General features: G+C 44.6%; 2 protein-coding genes and 1 long non-coding RNA gene across 14 annotated transcripts in view; 1 reads left to right on the top strand and 2 right to left on the bottom strand.

The window, feature by feature from the left end:
* RALGAPA1 (Ral GTPase activating protein catalytic subunit alpha 1) overlaps positions 1 to 13,797 on the top strand; it is a 129,166-nt gene extending 115,369 nt beyond the window's left edge. For 6 of the 12 annotated variants that reach the window (XM_064714703.1, XM_064714708.1, XM_064714711.1 and 3 more), the window contains 3 exons: positions 524 to 648; positions 10,748 to 10,862; positions 12,441 to 13,797. In XM_064714703.1, the coding sequence (XP_064570773.1) occupies positions 524 to 648; positions 10,748 to 10,862; positions 12,441 to 12,537 (337 nt within the window). In that variant the 3' untranslated portion in view covers positions 12,538 to 13,797. Of the gene's footprint in view, positions 1 to 523; positions 649 to 1,262; positions 1,294 to 10,747; positions 10,863 to 12,440 lie in introns of those variants that run through there. The other 6 variants (XM_064714704.1, XM_064714712.1, XM_064714714.1 and 3 more) reach the window with 4 other exon arrangements.
* On the bottom strand, positions 642 to 4,895 carry LOC135448568 (uncharacterized). The gene is made up of 3 exons (XR_010440498.1): positions 4,824 to 4,895; positions 2,591 to 2,691; positions 642 to 1,662 (listed from the first exon to the last, which is right to left on the bottom strand). It is a non-coding gene; the product is annotated as an uncharacterized LOC135448568 (long non-coding RNA).
* INSM2 (INSM transcriptional repressor 2) lies at positions 13,376 to 17,281 on the bottom strand. Its single transcript, XM_064714716.1, has one exon. It carries the CDS (start codon positions 17,265 to 17,267, stop codon positions 15,876 to 15,878), a length of 1,392 nt encoding a protein of 463 aa, XP_064570786.1. The 5' UTR covers positions 17,268 to 17,281; the 3' UTR covers positions 13,376 to 15,875.
* Positions 17,282 to 17,378: the final 97 nt, after the last annotated feature.

Below are 17,378 nucleotides of genomic sequence, written 5' to 3' on the forward strand. Positions count from 1 at the left end.
CTTTACAGATATTCTTGCTTGGTTTAATGACATAATTGAGAAGGTGTTTTTCCCAATACTGAAATTTCACTATATTTGTCTTAAATATGTGTGTGTTTAGGGATTATGAAAGCAGTTTATTATGGAAAAGTGCAAAGTAATTTGTTTTGTTAATGCTAAGGTATGTTTTATGCTCCATCTCCTGAAAATTGAAATGTTTTTATATTTAATTGTGACCAGAATACAGGCAAATCAGTTACTTAAACGTTGTTGTTATTTGTAAACAGTTTCAGGAAGTTCTGCATCAGACATGAAAAGAATACAGTTAAACCATAAGGTTTACATTAATCATGTGTATCTTACACTTAATATTATGTCAATGCATCAGACAATATCACAGTCATATAAAGAATTAAAAATAAGTGTGTACACTGAAATACATTATAGGTATTTAACTAAAACAAAAATTCTGAATTACTAGGCAATGATATTTAGCAGTTACAGTACATGATATAAATTCATCCTTAATTCTTGGCTAACTCAGCTACGAGGAGAGAGCACGATACCTGCAAACAATTGTTCAACATCATCTAGAGCCTACAACATTTGAAGATTTTGCTGCTCAGGTTTTTTGCCCAGCACCTTATCACCATTTGCCCTCAGAGACGGGTAAGAAGTAACAAACAGTTCTCATAAAATCTTAAACTTGAAATGCAGTATCCTTACTTATAAAGACTAAAAATTCAGACCTTTGCACATCATGAAGAGTTACCATTAATTGGAAAGAATATACATGTTTGAGAACGTGGGCAGAGTTGACTTTAAATCTTCATTCTGTTTTCTGGCATCGTAAGCCAATACCTAGCATTAAGATTTGGCAAGATGCTTTAATATAGCAACCAGACCCTGTATTTTTATCTCCTGTATAAAGTCTGCTTGGAAACATTGGTACTGTCATGTAGGCTGGTTAAGGTAGAAACATTTTTAAGTGCACCTTCTTCATAAGAAAGTTTCAAGGCTCACTACATGTTTAGAATGTAAAGTTTTAAACTGAAAATCTGAGCCTTGCAATCTTAATTTTGTTCCCATGTTATTAATCACTAAGTTGGTTTTAAGGTAGTTTTTACTTTCCAGTAAAATACCTGTTTTATAAGAGGATGCTGCATTTTTTTGTTACTAATAAGAAAATCTATAAAAGAAAATGAGTAACTCAAGGCCTTCCTGTTCTGACATTTCTTGAACTCCTTATGATTATTTCATTATTTTATTTCCCCTCTTTTTAGATCATTAAATATCAGTTCTGTTTATCTGAAGGTAAGACAAAGTGTCCAAAAAAACCCTTTGTTCCTCTTACTTTTACTAGAACACTAAGCTTGTAACCAAATTGTATGCAAACTTTCCTTGTTGCCCTTGTTCACACTAAAAAGAATTTCACACTGATTGAGAAATGACCACTACATCTTCTAAAAGTTTTAGTCTTTTACTAACCTCAGGTCTGCATGAAGCACTAACACTGGTTCTGGGATTAAGGTAACTAATGATAGAGACAGTTGTTGAATGAGTAACACTTTATTGTGTTGACCTTTGTTTCTCAGCATGAACAAGTAGTACTGGATGGCAGTGGTGTGTTTTGTACCCTGTACTGTCTTTCATTGATGTTGTAAGACATTCTGCAGTGATAACCTAGGAGAGATGGAGAAGAAGAATGTGTAACTCTTGAAATCCCCTGTTCAGAAAAACCTTATTTAATGATAATCAAAGTGCTTCCATGGAAAAACTTGTAAATCTAAATGAAATAAATTTTGTAAGAATAGTTTGGCAAGTTGTTATCTGGAAATTTGTTTCTCACTTCCAAAATATATACAGAAATTAATTATTAATTATGATCTTTTTTATTATCAATTAAGAATTATTATAGGACTACAAAAAGAATGACTGAAAGATGTTAAAATGTTGAGGCTCCTTTAAAATACAAGCAATAACTAGAAATGAGGTGCAGTTTCAAACTATAAAAAGTGGTATAATTATGCTAACAGAAATAGTTGAGACCAAAGGCATACAAAATTAAGTAATTTAATTAAAGCAGTATAAAAATTAGTAACATAATTTAAAGTATGAAAACATTTGAATAAGAAAAAGCTGTAACTAGAAATATTAAAACCAAACAAACATTTAAAACAGTAACGAGATATACCAGTCCTTGCCACATTTCCTGTCAAGGGACCTAGTGAATATTCAGCACCAGACACTTTTGTATGGCTAGTATATATTCTATATTCTAGTGCACTTGTTGAAGTTCTGCCCATTCATTTTAAGAAGTCTCATTCCAAGCCAAGTTGTTCTGCCCTCTTCTAATTCATTCTTTCAGGGTGAAGCAAGACTGCTTTTCTGCTAGTTTGGGGGCTCAGAGTACACTTCTCTAAAGCGGCAGTTCCTGTATTCTTTTAAAATTGGTATTCTCTAGCATGATCTGAAAGGAGATTATGATTTTTAGAAACTTGGTTTTAACTTAACCTTTCTATCAAAGTTAATAATCTTCTGTAGGAATCTCATTAATAGGAGTTTGTGATGTGTTTCACATCTGCACACAAGCATGTGTGTGTCTGCATACCATGAAACATGATGTCCTGTCCTGGGAGCCACATTCTTCTGGACCTTGCACTGTGCAGTGGAAGTGACCAAGACATCAGTGTCAGGAGCAGCCAGAGCTTCCTAGGACAGATGTGCAGCACACTGTGACCCAGCCTGGCCCCACCTCTGCCTGACTGAGCTTGCATTTCAGCCAAGAGAAGCTGGGGATGCTCTGGCAGTCCTGCTTGCAGCCTGATCCCTGTTCCATCCCTGCTCCTGGAACTCTGATACTCAGCTCCAGCACAGAGTGCCTGGAGCAGCACTGAGCCATCTGCCCCCAAGCTGACTCTAGAGAGCACAAACCTTACAGCCTGAGGCAGGTGTAAAATATCACTGCCAGAAAGGTCACCCCAGGGCTTGGGGTCAGCCTGGAAACCACTGGTTTCCAGTTCTAGCAGAGGCAGACCTGTGAGCTACGTTGCTGCAGATGACCCAAATTTCTGAGGGACTGTGATCCCAAAGAAGAGTTCACCAGCAGTGCTATTGAAAAAATAGATACCCCTAAATTTCCAGGGGCCCTGCAACAGGTGGATTTCTTAAAAGAGGTGCAGAGCACTGAACTGTGCCAGGATTACACACAGAAGTGGTGCTGGAGTCCTGTCTGGGAATCCACGTGCATTTATCACCCTCAAGGTGACTCAGACAAAACCTTGCAGGCTCCCAGCCAGATGTCCATGTCATCTGAAAATTTCTAACCAGCTTCTAAGAATACATCACATTTTTTAAAAACAAAATATTTCATTTGTGTATGAGGCTTCTTTTAATAAAGTTATTGACCAGAAGAGGCTAAGAAAAAAAATCCACATTTTAGCTATTACAGATATAATTATTTTAATGGATCATTATCTCAGTGATTACAACTTCTGAATATGTTTAATTTTATAAAGTACTCTCCTTTTTTTGAAAATACATTTTTTCATCTAAGAAAGATCTTAGAAACTATGAGTCTGCTACAGCCCATCACCATGTGTTACCATTTTGTTGTTGTTGTGATCCCATTGGCCATTTTTTTCCATTTGAGCTATGAGAATCAGAGCAAATAGAGAACATGCCTTTCAGTAACAAACTGTGTTTTCTCAGATAGACTTATTTTATCAAAGGCTCAGACATCAGCAAAAGCTGTTTCCTTTTTTATTGTGACTGCTCTTCAGTACAATGTGATTGTGGCAGCTGCTGGTTTATCTAGAAGCTTAGTTTGCCCTGTCAAAATATCTGACAAGTCCACCTTTCCATGTGTAGGAACCTGACTAGTGTAGTGAATGTGTACATTTAAAGAAATTGAGATTTACCTGTGCTTAATCACAGAATGCAATTCAGTTGCCTCTGTTTTTTACCTTGTGCTGTTTCTGTTACATTGAGTAACTGGAAATACTCTGCTAAGTAGGGTAACACGTCCTATGCAGATATTGAGTGAACCAGATCTCTGTGACAACAGAATAGGTTGAAGGAACTGTCAATGATAAGCTCAATTATATTGAAGGCCATATTGACCTCATGATGCTAACATTCTGATCTTTTAAATGTACTCATGTCTTAGGTTCCTTTTTTCTGTTTTCTTTTGTTCCCTTTCTTCCTACTAGGACTAGTACCTTATTACAGTACATTTCTGAAGAGGCCCCTCTACATTCATCATAGTATATTCCTTGTGACAAAAGCATCAGGCTTTTTGGTCCCAACAATCATTCCTGCCTTTTCAAGCCTGTATTCAGAACAGTTCTGCTGCCCCACTCCCAGAGTAAGACTAAGTGGGGTTGCCACCCTACAGTCAGGGAAGCAGGGGAGTGTAGAGGTAATGATGGTTTCAGCCTTGCAGAATTAAAAATCTAGTTCAACAGCTTGTATTTTCTTCTGCTCCTTCTTTGCTGTGAAACGTTGAAACTAATAATCTTTTTGGCCCTGTACCACCACTTCACAGATGAGAATGATGGTGATTTTATCACTGTAGAAGGATCTGAGTCACACTTTGTGGTGGTTTGTAATTGGAAGTGAAGCTGAAATACAGAAGTGAGGGCTCTGTGTCTAGAAGGGTTGGAAGAACTCGTCATTATCCTTTCTCCAGTACAAACTTGGGATTCTTTTTTTTCATTCCAAATCAGAGCAAAACCTCTAAACTTAGTGGCTTTTTCCAAAGAATTCACGTTGGAATGGCTAAAGCTGAAACCTTATGCATTTTTGAACTATTATGTTGTCATCTTATTGCAAAAGTTCCATACCTTCTTGGTCATTGTTCATGGGCAGCTCCTCATAGCACTGACTCCTTCCCAGCACAGCCAACAAACTCCAACTCTTCCCTCACCCAGCTAGCCCACTCTTTTGTAGCACTTGTATTATTGGACACAGCTGTGGCCTGTTAAGGGCAGGCTTGTTCCTAATCTTTGTGATTAGCGCAGCTGCAACTCCTCAGGTGTGAGACTGCCTTCTGCACTATCTTTATTTTCTTACATTCTGTCTCTCCACACTGTTGTCCTAAAGTCAACCACTTGGGTGAAGGTACACTCAGCACTTTGAGACAGTAAATTCAATGTGGACTGCTAGAAACCCAAACAGATCAACTTTCTACATTTAATGAAATGGGTCTACTGAAAAAAATAGTATGGTTGTTCAAGTAAAAAGCATCCCATGCATACACACAAGGGGACAAAAAAATTTTAATCCTGACATTTTCTAGTTTTTTAATTTTTTTACTTTATTTTCTTGTGACGTTTGCCTTGTGTAATTACTTCAATTTTTGTTTTAAAGTATAGGGCAAAACAGAATTTCTAAAACACTGATTACCAGCCCCAGGATACATAAGCAAACTGCAACCTCTAGACTGACCACCTCCTGCAGACTGAAATAGGACATTAGTTTGTAGGAATGGTAAGCTCTCTTAGCTCTGCCTCAGTCTCCACTAGTGGAAAGACTGGGAATTTAGCCAGAGGGTTTCTCTGGTTTTTGGCAGAGAAAAATAGACTTACCTTACAGACATAGTTCCAGCTAGGTTTTGAAGAGCATTTTTCACTGGACATGGTCTTGGCTGATGTTTTGCCAGAAACTTAATCTTATTTTGCTGTCTTCTTTCTCATGCCTCTTAGTTCTGTCTCTTCTACCCAGTTCTGGTCTCCCAGGTCGTTAGATCATCTCACCTTTTTGCCTTGCTTTGCAGCTGCTTTTGCAGTCTTTCTACATCTGCTTCTCTCTTCCTTTCCTCATTTCACAAAATCAGTGAAAGACATAACTGACTTGATTCTAGCAAGGCTGCTAAGCATGATGGACAACTTGGCCAGATTTGGTCTGAAATATATAAGAGTGGCAAAGGGCACAAGCTGTACAAAAATTATTGCCCTCTTCCTTGAAGGTCAGGTGGGACATGCTGAAGTATCTCAGAAGACCATCAAAATTTACCAACATGCACAAATTATTTTCCCCTATGGTCACTCGCAGACATAGCACTCGGGGCAGTGCTGATCCAGACAATGAGGTGTGATAAAGCCAGAAGAACTGAGAGTAGTCTTACCATGCAGCACTTTCAGGCCTCTCCTTTGAAAGTCAAAACTGATGTGCAAGATTAGTCATGGCAGCGCATATCTTCTGTTACCTCCAGATTCCTCCATCTCACTCACTTCTAATTTAGTCTGTGTGTAGTTAGGATTCCATTTTAGATTTGAATAGTTGATTTCTGAATCAAATAACCAAGATACTATCATTAGAAGATACTAAATTTTTCAAATGGACTTTGAAAATCTCGCATTTCAACTTTGTTGACCCACCTCCTTGTTCAGAGGCAATTGAAATGGCTGATCAAGCTATGGTATTTGTCACTTGTCAAATCTAAGAGGAGAAAAATATGGATCACTTCCCAATGTTTTCTGCCTCTTAAAAGTCCAAAGACATTTGCTTTGTTTATTTTTAGCTCTTTCTGACTCCACATCATTTGTCCATAAAGCCTTCATATATAACCCTATTTTTATATTTTGGATAACTAAATATATTGTTGTGGTTTAAGAATGGTATTTTCCAATTCGGTATTCCCACTGAGACCATTCCAAACCATATGCTGGTTTGATCACTCCCCCTTCCCTCAGTTGCTGGAGAGGAGAACTGGAGACATTAAAGGCACAGGTTGAGATAACAATTTACTGGAAACAGCAGTAAGATAAGAAAATGAACAGCAGCAACAACAATATCAATACTAATGACAGAAGGTACAAGAAAGAGGCAAACAATTGTCATGGACACAGACACACCCCATCGCTGGCAAATGACACCAAGTTGCATAGAATAACCTTTGTGTCCTGGCCATGCTGCCTTCTGGCTGCTGCAGAAAAGAACCCTGTCCTGGCCAGAGCCAGGACATTTTCCACCCTTTGTTCTATACCATCTCCAATATGCCCAGATCCTGCACCTTTTGACTATTACGTGTATCTTCATATCTACATAAGCATGAGTGCCATTTCCGTGGGCAATGACCATCCCTCCAAGGTGTCTGTTGACTTCCTTTAGTTGATGACTGTGGGTTCAGTCCATCCTAGATATCTTCCAGGGCAGGAGGATTGGTGGTTGTCAGGTGGTTGCAAGCTGCACCAGGAGCTCACAATTGGAGCAGTTCATATTCACTGTCCACGGTAGTTCTGGCATACACTGGCAGCGCCGTCAGCAACCATTTCTATACAATTCAACATTTCAGACTGTTCTAACCCAAAAATCAAATTCCCTGGAGCTACACATTGTGTTTCCCTGTCCCAAGTGCACCCATGTCCTTGAGCAAAAACAATCCCATGGATGGGTTTGTCTTTGCTTGAGGCAGGATTAATCCAAACTGTCTTCCCTAACACATTTCTCATATGCTCCGCAGGGACTTTATATCCATCTGCAGTACACTGAGGTTTTGATTGGCCTGTGCTAAATGCAGATCCCAGTGTCGACAGTCTCACCACCCATTGCTTTCAATGTAGTTTTTAGCAGTCCACTGTACCATTCCTGATTGCCAGAGACTGGTGCAGGATAGGGACTATGATGCCCCAGGTGTCTATGAGGATATTTTTGAAATGAGTCCCATTGTCCAGCTCTGTTCTTTTGGGGGTGCTATGTCACCACATGAGCTGTTTCCGGGATGGTGTTCTGGGCAGTGATGTGAGGCACAGGGTGTGTCCCAGCCATTCACTGTTGTCTCCACCATTGTCAGCACATAGCACTTGTCTAGGCAGATTTGTGGGAGTGCAATGTAATCAAACTGCCGGGCCTGCTTACATTTTTATTTCAGCCCTCGTCCCCCACACCAGAGAGGCTTTACCCATTTAGCCTGACCAATTGCAGTGCATGTTTCATGGTTATGGATAACCTGGGATATAGTGTCCACTCCTCAGTCACAAGCCCATCTGGATGTTGCATCTCTTCCTTGATGACCTGAGGTGTTAGGGGCCCACCAAGAAATCATTCACCCTTATGTTCCAGTCCAGATGCACCTGAGACACTTAAATTTTGGCAGCCCAATCCACCTGTCCATTCTTGAAGGTTCTTCAGTAGCCCAACTCCAATCCCCCAAGTAATCAGCTACCAGAAAATGAAGAAGGATATGCTCTCCTCACTGATGGTTCCCAGCATTTTGTAGGGATACATCAAAAATGGAAGGATGACGTGTGGAGTCCTACATGGCGAGTCACAGAAGCTATTGAGGGACAAGGTAGATCAAGTCAGGGTGCAGAGCTGAAGGCCATCCAGCTGGCCTCAGGTGAACGAGAGGAATGGCCTCTACACTGACTCGTGCATGGTGGCAAATGCTCTGTGGCTACAACAGTGTAAAAAGGGTGATTGGCAGTGCAGAAGGAAACCATCTGGGCCACTGAACTGTGGCAGGACATCACTGCCTGGGTAGAGAAGTTGGCTGTAAAAGTACATCATGTAGATGCCCACACATCTTCTGTATTGCTCCTCTCTGGAGCTGCCACAGCATTCTCCTTGCAAATATTCTGTCACTTTACCAGGCTTGTGTAGGTGAACTGCTAAATCATTGGAGAAGAGAATTTCCCCAAAAACTGGCCCATTCTCTCCTGCATTCTGTGCTACTCATGACCATCCACCCTCAGGGCAGATCTCTGAATGACCTCCCAAGAAATCTCTGGCCTGACTCTAAATACGATGTAGACTGCACTGAGGAGAAGTGGCAGACTTAGCAACAAGAATATGCTTTCCTTAACATCCAACAGGAATTCAAAATTCTCAGAAGCTGTTTTAAGAGGTCTGAAGGAGGAAAAGGGGGTGAAAAGCTGGGAAAATCATCTTCCCCATTTCCCCCCACAGACTGGATGTGATTATTGATGGGCCCCCAGAGCTAATGCCTGAGTAAGGATAGAAGGGAAACACTGAATACACATCCCAAATGACCTTCATTGCCCTTTATTTTACCATGTCATAAACTGATACTCCATAGTACAGCAACAAAGCAATCCTAATCCCTCTCCGTGCTCTGAAAAAGAGCACCATTATGAGCACATAGTGGATATACAGAAACATGTACAGGGTTAGGTACCACACCCACACGAGCAGACCAAGCAACATTGTGACCAGTAGGTTTGGACCTAATGCAACAGATCAGATCAGATTAGGTCAAATTATTTTTCAACTCACTCTGGGCAGAACTATTGTTGTCTCAACCCTTGGTGCCTCACATTGGGCACCAAAGAAGGCTGTTGTGTTTTAGGAATGGTATTCTCCAATTCCACCTTCCCACTGAACCCATGTGCTGCTCCAAACCATGTGCTGCTCTATCACTCCCCTTCTCCTGTGCAGGCTGGAGAGGAGAATTGCAGGCATAAAAGGTAAAGCTGAAGAGATAAGAACAATATTTACTGGAAGCATCAATGAGATAAGAAAACATACAGTAACAACAACAGTGCTAGAGGGTACAAGAAAGAGGCCAACAGTTTGATGTAGGAGGTGAACTGCCCCACAATAATACCCAACCACTCCCTCCACCACACTACACTGACCCAGAGGTGAGCCTTTCCCCAATAAATGGCACAGGATGCTATAGAATAACCTCCAGGTCCTAGCCATACCCGCTCCTGACTACTGCAAAAATTACCCCTTCCTGACCAGGACCAGGACAATTGTGGAGAGAGATAAAGATAATAGCATTTTATACTGAAAATTTTAAAACTCTGAAGGGGAAGCAAAGTCTGCAAAATTTTTATATAATATATTTAATATCCACGTGTGTGTGTGAATGTATGTATGTATATATATGCTTATCTAAAATCCAAAGAAATTTAGTTACTAATTAATCTGTTAATTTCTGTCAGACTTTAAATCTGTTTTAAGTGCTGTTGTTCTTCACTCTTCTGGTGTGGTATGTTCAGATGTGAAAATCACTTTACATGACTTCTGTTCTTCAATAGCTCTAAGTTTCTTTTTAAAAAATGTTGTTATATGTGAATTTGTGCTTGTGTCCACAGGAATTAGAAACAAAATTTTAAGCTACAACTGGAATAATACTTTAATTGAAATAATGGGGCAGACTGAGGTTTTCTTTTTCCAAAAGCCCATGATAAAATTTCACACTAGGGTTTAACCCTTCAATGCAGACTGGCTATCTTAAAACTAGCTGCTTTTGCTCCATGATTTCAGGAGTATCATGTTAAGACTGGCTATAATTTTAATGTATTCAGAACTGTGAAACAGCTGGAGAACAGAAGCCATATATCAAGTTGCCATTTGTTTTTCCTTATCAGTTGTGTGTATGTGTGTGAGTATTTACCTGTTTTCACCAATGTTAAGCTAGCATTTCAGACAGTGTTTAGGATGTATCTCAGTTGCTATTAATAAGGTTGTTGGATCTGGATAATGTTATAGAATTCTTTTCTTTCTCTCTCCCTTCCTTTTTTTTTCTTGTAATGCTTAGTTGGTAAGTATGATGCCGTATTTCAGAGCTGTTGCTTCATTGCACATAACTAACTCATCACTCTCTTTAACCTGTAGCATGAGCAGCAATTGCATAATGAAATTCGAAATTCCGTTTTCTGTGCTCATCTGTTAATACCCTTCAATCTCTGCGGTTCGTGTCTCATGTCTCACACCTGTTATCTTTTATCTTTTCTCCTCCCCCTTCCTCACTTCTTTCCACTCCTCCTTCCTCATCACTTCTTCATTCTCAACAAAGAAAGAAATGCTGTGATATTTCTTCTCCTTCCAAAACCTCCACTAGAAAGCATTGGCCACATCAAGGTAAAGGGCAAAGGCTTGAAACGGAAGGTCTTTCACGCTAGCTGTGAATGGTATGCTGTGCAAAACAACAACGGTTATTTTCTATTCTCTAATTTCCACCATTTGAAATGCTTTAATTTCTTGTAAAATCAGAACAAGATAGAATTTCAGAAAATGCGAATGCATGTTTCCCTGCTTGCCTTTTCTATAAGGCACAGTGAGTCAGGCATTATCATGCTTTTCCAGACTGTTTGGCAGTGAAGTACCTAGTTCATGAACAAAATTACTGTCACCAGCTGGGGAACAAATAACAGCCCTTTCTCTCCCCTGTCACTCTGATGGGTCGTGTCAGTTTGAAGATAGAAAGTACCATGCTCTTGCTCTGGAGCAGGCAGGTGAGGTACCAGGCAAGAACAGCCAGATTGCTAAATACCACAGGTTTATGACAATCTTTTAAATTTGCTCCTAGATTTCTTACCTTATGACCTCACTTGATTTTAGTGGAATCTTTCAAGATAAATCATGACCAATTTTGAATGATTTTTCCACCCTTTATTTGTGAAATGTATACTGAGGCAGAGAGATCTTCAGTGCTGATTATTGCATTATTATTTTAAAGAATTACCAGTAATAGCATGATGTGGAAGAAATAGCAAGTGATTTCTGGCTTACTGCAGTCCACAGGGGTTTCCCCATTGACACCTGCAGGACCAGGCTTCTGTCTCTAAATTATATGGGTTAGAAGCCTTCAGAGGCAACTGTGGTAGTTGAGTTCAATCACACTGCCAGTGGCTGTAAATGACTAATGAAAATGCAGTTTAGTTTTATAGATGGGAGTTAATAGTATTAATTTTCTATAGCATGGGAAGGAGAATGTAATTTTGATTTCATATTTTCTCCTTTTCCTTTTGTATGTCTATGGAAGAAGATTTGGAGACAGGCTGTTGGTAGGAAAGAGCTCTGTCCCCTTGCAGTGAGGACTCTGGGGCCACTGGAGCATAGCTCTGGGCACTGGGCTGATGAATTACATATCATTGTCTCAAATTCATCTTGTTCCTTTTACAAAGAAATGTTAACATATAGTGCATCCAGTTAGTACAATCTGTTCAAGCTTCTGCCTTGTGGGCCCTGTAGGAATTTGCCTTTTGAAGCACAAACTAAAGTTGGTATGGGAGAAGATGTTTTGCTCTCTCAGTTGGCCCCCAATTCACTCCACCTCTTCAGCAGCATTCCTAGAGCTCCCTTCATGTGCAATGAGCTGTTAACCTTCATGTTCTCATTAAAGACTGGATTCTTCTGGGTTGTGGTTTGACTAATGATTCCCCATCCCTGCAAGGGAACTGGAGCTGTTTGTTTTCCTGGTTAGCGGGAGAACATTGCCCACTTCAGTGCTGCCTCAATTGCTCAGAGCAAGGGGGTTCTGCAGTCCCATAGCTCAGTGGTTTCTGCAATCATCTTTCCTATAGGGGTGGATTTGTGGCAGTTGTTAATTCCATGAGCAATACCACCACCCACAGCTGATAAGGGGCTAGGAGATGCTGTGGCAGTGACAGCAGCACTGAAATTCCTGTCAGCCCCTTGCTAAGAGATCCCGTGCTGCGAGTGTGGCAGGTGGCACTGACGCCTCCGGTTCTTGCTGTCCTCTGCAGGCTTCTGCCCAGAGACTCAGCCGGGAGAAACTCCAGCAGCAGCAACAGCACAGGTGGATGGAACAGACTTAGCCTCTCCAATGTCTCCTCGGACTAGCAAGAGCCGCATGTCCATGAAGCTGCGCCGCTCCTCCGGCTCAGCCAACAAGTCCTGAGGGGCGAGAGGAGATGCCTGCAGCTTTCTAGTGAGGAGCACTGGCCACCCTTCCCGCAGCCACTCACCACCTTCGGGGCTTTACTGCTCACGCCGTGCATTCAAGGATAATGTCTCAAATGTGTGTGCACCCGTGCCCTGCATACTCCTTTTCTGTATGTTTATTTTAAACAGTGACACTGGAATTTTACTTTAATAATTTAGCTTTTTTTTTTTTTATCAAACTCCAGTCAGCCTTTTTTTTCCTTTGCAGTGCAGTTTGTACCCTGCACCTTTTACCTACTTGGATGATTATGGATGATTAACTTTGGGTTTTAACTCTGGTTGATCTTGAGTCAACATGGAATTAGAGACTGCAGTTGGATTACACTATATTTATTATGCCCCATTGCAATTTTCTCTGTAACAAAGAAAGAAATATGTACAATTTGAAAATGAATGTACAATTTTAAATTGAAGTTGCATTTGTAAAGTCTTTGTCAGATGTCACAATGTTAATGCACAAGATGTGTACAGATTATTTATGTTGAGGATAAAATAGTTCAATGGCGTTTCAAGTATCACAGAATCCAATGAAATAATTTGCTCACAGTACCCTTTCATCATAAAGCAATGTATCATTTCTTAATTCTGCAGATAATCTATGCCAGAAAAAAAAAATCACTGTTCTGAAATTCTATTTATGCTCGGCTTCCAAATATTTTTATAATGTTTGCTTTTCCAAGTGGTGTCAATAGTAAATGCCATTGAGTTTCATGAGTTTTAGCCATTATCATTATGCTGTTTCATCTAGATGTATATTCTTTTTTCTTACATTAAAAAAAGAATAAAAACAAACACTTTCCTGATAGAAATTCATTGCTGTGATGATGGGTCCTAGGGAAGAAAAGGGAACATGCTCCGGGAGCCTGGCCTGAAATGCTGATAATTTCAACCTTGTGAGCGCAGATTAGTACATGAATTCCACCCACCCAGAGGTATTTTCCTACAGAAAATTAAATGCTCACATTTCGAGTCTAGTAAACAACAAAATGCTGTTAACAAAATGTAGCATGGCATCGGTACTAACTGCATGTGTAAATATATGGGCAACAATAAAAAAAGAAATTATGTATTGTCATTCATGTAGTATCTACAAATTTGTAATGGTTGAAGAGAAAACATGTTATTTAATAATCCAATAAAATTATTCTTACCACCTTTTGTATATTAGTTATTCACTTCCCTGATTAGATTCTTAGTCCAATTTATAGAAGAATTGTGTATTACATGCACATGAAGCAGTTAAATGCAATACACAGCTTAGTTTTCCTTTGTATTAAAAAAGCACACACAAGTTCTCAAGAATGCCCAACTGAAAACTTTTCCCCAGATCTAGAAAATAGATTGCATGGAGCTCTGCAGGTAATACAAAACATAGGCTGTTCCCTCTGGCAGGCTGGTTGTTCAGGTGCCAATTGTAGGAGCAGTTAATAATCATCACATTTGGGTCTGCAGCCCTTCATCTTTGACTACACAAGGAGAGAAAGTGGAACCATGATTTAAAAAAACAAAAAACTAGTGACTTTCCAGGGGCAAACTCATTTAATTCCATAAACAGGCATTTTTACCTAAGTCTCTGTTGTCAACAAACGACCGAAAAATGCACAACTTAAATTAACATGCTTTATTTTTGGCATATTAGTGAATTGCAAGTTTAGCCTCCTTTGTCAGAAAGCAAATCTTGGCTGCATTAGGTTATATTGTATTAATTCATTTGTCCAGGTTCTGGAACTAAAATGACAAAGTCCGTGAAGCACATTTGACATAAAGCACTTATCGCTTGCTCGCAGCCTTTGGGCATGGTACATCCTTTGTTGTGTGTAGGAAAATATAAAACTACAGAAATAATTGCTTTAGAGGATGCTAATTGAGAGATTGAAATATTTTGCATGCTCACATCAGAGAGTGTTAGAACAAAGACTACAACTGGGATCAGTTTGGTTCTTCAGAAGTCACCAGCTGACCCATTTTGCCCTGCTGAATTCAAGAAAGGCATGAGCTTTCTTTTAAATCTTTTATTGAATTTTCTTGCCCTTATTTTTAAACTCATCTACTACCACATTTAGAAACAAGCACTCATGGAAAAAATAAATAAATAAATAAACCAACAAATAAATACTGGCTGAAGTGTCAGTAGCTGGTAAATTCAACAGCATTTCAAAGCATTTGGCCAGAGCACTGTCAAAGCCGGGGAACACACACCGCGGGTTGCTTTGCTAAAGGTAGGTGTCGTTGGGGAGAAGGAAGGTAGCCTATCACCTGTGCTTTAGCAACATGTCTAAAGATTGCTTCGTGTCCTAATTTCAGCTGCTCACAAGACTCGGAGGAGCTCACATCAAAAGCGCAGCTCACAGGAGAGAGGCCGGAGGCCGCTGGGAAGGCGAGCGGCACACGCGGTGCTTTCCGCTGCCCGCGGTGCAAGGGCCGGCGGGGCCGCACGCTGCCCACCGAGCCCACCCGGCCCGGCCCGGCGGCACCGGCCCGCCCTCCCGGCTGCTGCCCGCGCCGCGCTAGCGAGCCACGAACGGGGCGCAGCAGCTTTGGGAACGGGCAGCTGCCGGAGACGCGAGTTTTGCCTACCACACAGTTGCTAGAGGACAGAGACACAGAGTAAGCAGGAGATGCGTACTTAGCTATAGATCAACACCTTGTATTTCAATTAAGCAGACAGCACGATTAATTTCCCATACGTTTTGCTAGCTATTATGTGACTTGACACTGACTTAATATGAACATTTACCTTCTCAGCTACCTTAGAGTACACCACGAATGCTGAAGCTCGGGGGCTAAGGCTACGAAAACAAGGTCACTAGATCAGGCTCCTTTTCTCACGAAAAATAATTCCTCTCTTTAGATACCCTATATACAACCGTAATTCTCCCCGTCGTTACGGAAGGTACTGGCGGTACCGGCGGGTGGGCCGCCACCCGACGCCTCGGCACTGCCCGCCTCCCGGCCGGTGCCGGCGGGGCTTCTCGCCTGTTGCCGCCGTCCCCCGGCCGCCCCGGTGGCTGTGGAGCTGCGGGGCTCGCCGTGAGCGCTGCCGGCAGCGCGGCCCCTGGCCCAACACGCCGCCGTGCCGGCCGGGTGCGCGTCGCTGCTCCGGCCGGGAGTCACAGGGCGGCCCCTCCGACGTCGCAGCCGTGAGAGCCGCGACTTTCCATAGGAATTGCAGCGTGGCCAGGGCTCGCTCGGCTAGCCCGGGCTCTCGGAGCAGTCCCACCGGGGCGGCCGCGGGCCTAGCAGCCCGGCCGGACGGGCACCTGGAGCAGCAGGACCTGCCTGCTCTCCGGCGGGTGGCACTTGCTGGCGTGCCGCGCCAGCCCGGGCGCGCTGAAGAAGGTGGCGGGGCAGTGTTTGCAGGGGAAGCCCTGCCGCTCGCCGCCCGCCGCGCCGCTCTCGGGGACCCCGGCGGGAGGCGGCGGCGGCAGCAGCAGCTCCTCCCGCACGGCGTGCCACAGCCGGTGCTTGTCCCTGATGTCCGCCGAGGGGAAGCGAGCGCCGCAGAGGTGGCAGGCGAAGGTGAGGGGCCCGCGCTCCGGCGGGCCGAAGGCGGCGGGCCGCGCTGCCCCGTGGGTGCCCAGGTGCTTGCGGAGGTAAGCCTGCCGCCGGAACCGCTTCTGGCAGCAGGGGCAGGCGAACGCCTCCCCGCCGGGGCCGCCGCCTGCACCGGGAGCGCCGCCGTGAGCTGGGCCGGGGCTGGCGCCGGGGGCGGCCGGGGCGCTGTCCGCGCCGCCGCGGTGCTGACGGGTCCCCGGCGGCGGCTGGGGCGCGGCGGGGCCGCGGGGCCGCCGCTCGGGGCTGTTCTCCTTGCCCGGCGGGGCGGAGGCGGCGCCTTCGGCGCTGGGGCCGGGACGCGGCTTGTGCCAGCGGCGGTGCGAGGCCAGGTTGGCGGGGCAGCTGAAGATCTTGTGGCACTCGGGGCAGCGGTACTCGACGCGCACGATGCGGGAGCAGCGGTGCTGGGCCAGCGCCAGCGGGTCCGCGTACTGCTCTTTGCACAGCTGGCAGATGAACTCGCCCAGCGGCGTGCGCCCCGTCGGCGGCCCCGGCCGGCCCTCGGGCCCCTCCTCTTTGATGCGCAGCCCCAGCACGGGCGAGGTGGTCACCTCGTCGGCGAAGCTCAGCTTCCGCGTGGCCTTGCCCTTCTTGGCCGGCGCCTTGGCCCGGGACGGCCGCTTCAGCGCGGGCACCGACGGCAGCGGCGGGGCGGGCAGCGGCGTGCGCGGCTGCAGCAGCAGCTTCTCGGCGGGCGGGAAGGAGGCGGCCAGGGGGAAGGACTCGGCGGAGGCGGGGGAGCTGAGGCACCGCTCGAAGAGAGCCGCCCGCGGCCCCGCCGCGCTGCACGGCCCCGGAGCCCCCCAGACGGCCGGAGCCTCCGGCGGGGTGAGCCCGGGGCCGCCGCAGCCGCCGCCGGGGGGCCACGTCGCGGGGCAAGCGGCGACGGCTCCCTCTTCCTCCTCGCCCTTCTCCTCCTCCGCTCCCTGTCTAGCGGCGGGGCCGCTCTCGCCGGCGGGCGGCGGGGCCGGCGGCGTGGGCGGAGGGTCCCGGTCAGGGTCCCGCTCCCGCGGGCGCGCCCGGTAGGAGCCGCCGGGTCTCCGGCTGCGCTTGACGAGGAAGCCGCGCGGCATGGCGGGGCGGTGCGGGGCAGCGGGAGCGCGGCACGGCCCGCAGCCCGCCCGGCCTTTATACCCCCGGCGCCCGCTCCCGCCCGGGCGTCATCCTCCCTCTGGCGGCGGCGG

Source organism: Zonotrichia leucophrys, chromosome 5, assembly GCF_028769735.1.
Source record: "Zonotrichia leucophrys gambelii isolate GWCS_2022_RI chromosome 5, RI_Zleu_2.0, whole genome shotgun sequence".
Taxonomy (NCBI): domain Eukaryota; kingdom Metazoa; phylum Chordata; class Aves; order Passeriformes; family Passerellidae; genus Zonotrichia; species Zonotrichia leucophrys.

Coding starts and splice junctions, on each gene's coding strand:
- INSM2 (XM_064714716.1), bottom strand. CDS start 17,267: ATGCCGCGCGGCTTCCTCGTCAAGCGCAGCCGGAGACCCGGCGGCTCC.